Source organism: Penaeus monodon, chromosome 12 (assembly GCF_015228065.2).
Source record: "Penaeus monodon isolate SGIC_2016 chromosome 12, NSTDA_Pmon_1, whole genome shotgun sequence".
NCBI lineage: Eukaryota > Metazoa > Arthropoda > Malacostraca > Decapoda > Penaeidae > Penaeus > Penaeus monodon.
The window spans coordinates 6,276,746-6,281,745 of NC_051397.1; the positions used below are offsets into that span (position 1 = coordinate 6,276,746).

At 27.5% G+C, this 5,000-nt stretch overlaps 1 protein-coding gene across 1 annotated transcript in view; it reads right to left on the minus strand.

Annotated features, from left to right (window-relative positions):
- The window catches only part of LOC119579600 (protein encore-like), a 123,885-nt gene that overhangs the window by 20,933 nt on the left and 97,952 nt on the right, over window positions 1–5,000 (minus strand). Inside the window, 1 exon segment of the mRNA XM_037927522.1 lies at window positions 3,299–3,400. Coding sequence (XP_037783450.1) covers window positions 3,299–3,400 — 102 coding nt within the window.

Sequence of the window (5,000 nt, forward strand, 5' to 3'; positions counted from 1 at the left end):
AATAATAATATAATACATAATATATATATATACATATAATATACAACATTATGTGATTGTATAAAATATATATATAAATATATAAATATATCATCATTATAATATATCATGTATACTATACTATCAATGCATAATAACACAAATATCATACATCCCATATCATATAATTATATCACATCATATAACATCATCATACTCAGAATATAGTATGTATTAGTGTATATATACAACATTTAATCATATTGATACATGCAAATACATACAATACATACAATGATAACAACCATTACACACAAAACCACACACAAACATACACAACACAAACAGCAGCTACAACACATCCAACACATACACACACTATATATCATCACATACAATATATACAAAATATATAATACTATAATATACATCATACATATAATACATATATAAAATGTATATGTAAAAAAACCATACTGTCAGCATCACTGATCAGTTAAACCTTAGTCTACCCTGCATGATAAACAGTACATGCATGCAATCAATGACATACTCGTGAAGATATACATAAATGCCATTTGCCTAATCCATTTGTATGCTATGTCATGTCACATGCAAAGCACAGGCAACAACCACCACGAGAAGAGAGGTATAATGGATAGGGAAATCGACCGCAGCATTGATCAACATTCACATGAAAAGAAAACAAAAGTTCTATTCAAAACTTAGATTACACTCACAAAATGTTAGAATTGCCAAATAGCCACAACTGACAAGAATATATTAATCCATATTTACGGGTAAGTGATAGTGTAAAAATGAATCATATAAACAACGAACACGACATACATACAGACAAACAAAACCAAAAAATATAACAGTTAATATCTAGCTATTAGCATAAACAAATGCATGACTCATCAATTATAAAATAAAGTAACTGATTTGCACATCATATCAGTTATAATGGCCTACAATCATGCTGATCACATGCATACATATAGTACAACAACACACACATCACGTGACAAATAAACTAACACACACTTAATACATATCATAACATTAGAACATTAAACACATACACACAATTCACTAGTCAATAACAAAACACAGAACCAACCCAAAACAACAACAAAAACTATAATGAAGAAATACATGCAATTATCAAATCATTCACATAAAATAAACACTGAAAAAATCATCAAATAAATAAAATTTAATATATACTATTCACATTTACTCAGTGATTAAATGAGTTTATTGAATGTACAAAAGTGATGACAGTCTTAGCTTTAGGATGTGATTTATGTTGTTGTGATTTTTGTGTATGTTATGATGTCACTGTGTATAAAAAGTTACACATCTAGGCCCGCAACACCAGAACACAGACACACAGCACATAACACACACACACCCAACACACACACAACAACACACACACCACACAAACATTAAGGTCTATTCATAAAAACAATGCATTGATACTCATTATACAAACACAAAAGGATTATGGAACTTACTTACATGAAATTCATAATCAATTCTCTTCAAAGTACATGCATGCATTTGCATTGCTAATATCATATATTATATACATATATTATTAAATACATAACATACATTATCACATAATAAAATAATCATTATTACTAAATTTATTTATGTATAATTTAATTTATAAAAAATAATATTAATAAATAACAGTGTATTTGTTGTGTTTATATTAACATAATTATCTTTAGTATGTAGTACACTTATTCAATCAACTACTATACATCTACACACTACTGCAACATAACACACACACACACACACACACACACACACACAACACACACAACACACAATATCAAAATGATAAATTAATTTATAATAGTAATATATATATATTATATATAATATATATTATTATCTATACATTATTATATAAATATATTATAATATATATATAAAATATAATAATAAATAAAATATTTAATATAAATATATATAATATAATATAAAGTAAATAGATTATATAAAAAATAAATTAATTATAAATATATTTATAATTATATTAATATTATATAATAATATTATTTTTTAATATAATATATCTATATAATATATATTAAATAATATAATTATAATATATTTTTTTATTGTGTGTGGTGTGTGGGTGTGGTGTGTGTGTGTGGTTTGTGTGTTGCGTGTGGTGTGTGGGTGTGTGGTGTGCGGTGTTTGTGTGGTGTGTGTGTGTGTGACATTGTTTCTAATGTATGTAACACAACCACACAACCACACACTCACACACCACAAACACCACACACACACACACCACACACCACACACCAACACACACACACAACACACACACACCACACACAATATAATTGTATGTGTATTTTTTAATATATATATATATATATTATATATATATATATATATAAATATATATATATATTATATATATAATATATTTATATATATTATATATATATTTATATATATATATATATTAAAATATATATATATATAATATAATATATATATATATATATTATATATACATTATATGTAACATATATATAATATATATATTATATTATTATTATATTATATTATATTTATATTATATTATATATAATATTATATATATATATATATATATATATATATATATATATATATATATAATTATATATGTGTGTGTGTGTGTGTGTGTGTGTGTGTGTGTGTGTGTGTGTGTTGTGTGTGTGTGTGTGTGTGTGTGTGTGTGTGTGTGTGTGTGTGTGTGTGTGTGTGTGTGTGTGTGTGTGTGTTGTATGTATGTATGTGTGCATATGTATATGTGTGTGTATGTATGTATGTATGTATGTGTGTATGTATGTATGTGTATATGTATTTGTACATAGATGTATTTGTATATATATGCATACATATACATCATATATATATATACACATACATACATATATATATATATATATATATATATATATATATATATATATATATATATACATACATACATACATACATATATATATATATATATATATATATATATATATATATATATATATATATATATATATATATATATATATATATATATACATATATATACATATATATATGTACACCTTCATGTCATTAACAATTGATATATAAAGGCATATTGTGAATCAAAGTTTTAAACTAAACATCACTGAAATATCAATCACTTGTTTTCACACTGAGACAAACTTAGTTATACAGACCTTAAAACTGAAAGCTTTATGTTTATTGGCTTATAAATTAAATGTAGGTTAATATAACAGTGATTTGCATTTACCTGTGGGTTTATAAGCATTGCACCAGCTGGCACAGCTTCCATATCTGTTACTGCCCACATTACTGCCTGACCATCACCTTCACCTCCCCACATACCCGCATTCTGTTAAAACAGACTCTGAATAACATCAACTCATATTACTGTAGACTGTTAATCTCATCTCTGCCCTGATTTATTCTACACAAAAAAGGCTCATTGTTTATTCCTGTACAATGAGATAGACAGTAAGATAGGTATCTATTGCTTATTCCAAGTAATCTCTAATGCAAATCTATATTATGTTCATAATAGGTGCATAATTTCAAAGCAAAACAAGAGAGTGACTTACATCTACTTTTCTATAAGCATACTTGATATTTCTGAGGTTAATGTATGTTCTATACTATGAACCTACATATTCTACTGCACATGTTCTCCTTGGGCCAAAATGCTATCATGTCATTTCTACATCTTCACTCTTTGCCAATATAAAAGACAAATATTGAGATTCAAAAGTCAGTGTATGCACTAATAAACAAACTGTTCATTTATCTGGCCATATGAAACCTTCTAAAAAAATCTTTAAACTGTACCAATAATAGCAATAGCAACTTTACACTTTGTAATACTATTTATGAAAGCAGCTAATCTTTTGAAATCTCAAAAGTTTATAACTGGTTTCTAAGATTGCTGGTTGCCAGTGCCAAGAGCACAGCAATTACAAAATTATGTTCAACTTTCTTTTCTCTTATCCATAATGATAAATAATCATAAATATCTACTGAAAATCTTGCATAGATTTCCAGCACAACCCATAATTAGAACTCATACTTAAAAACTATTGTTAAATCATTGCACATTTCCTTTATGTTCCATGGAGATACTGATGTCAACTTCAATTGGATTTCACTCCTTTTAAAGTGAGGATGTTTGTGATGACAAAGGGCATTTTAAAAATTTTCATTATAAGGCATGGAAAAAAAGGCTTTTGAGTTACATGGAAAAAAAAAACACTAATCCACTATTATAGCATCTCGGAAAGGTTTGTCAACCCTGACCAAACCAACATTTGACTGTAACACCAGTCTCAACCTTTTATATTAATACATACTAGAGGAAAAAGAGAGAAGAGAAAGCTGATTAAATAAAGTAAGAATTCTCAAGTAGTACAACAACCATATTTCCAAGGTCTTATTTCAATAATCAAAATGAATATGGCCAATCTTGTCTTAAAACCAAAATCTTTACTCCCATAATCCTTGCTTATTCTCATGCCTACACCTAGAAGCAGAGAGATGTAACTTGGGCAACTTAAAAAGGGGAAGTATAAAAGAGCATTCACATTCTTTATCCATTTCATTATCTATTTGACTTTATATACCATTTTTAAGCTTCACCCTTCAAACAAATGTGTATAATCCAAAAGGTTTTATTGATGTGAATCACAAATTGTAAAGCTTATGCCAATTTCCATTTACTTTAATTAGTACATGAGCATAACAATATCTTGTCACAAGCAACCAACATACTTGATTTACCAGAATTTGTGTGTGTGTGTGTGTGTGTGTGTGTGTGTGTGTGTGTGTGTGTGTGTTGTGTGTGTGTGTGTATCTGTGTGTGTGTGTGTATCTGTGTGTGTGTGTGTGTCTGTGTGTGTGTGTATCGTGTGTGTGTGTGTGTGTGTGTGTGTTCTGTGTGTGTGTGTATCTGTGTGTGTGTGTGT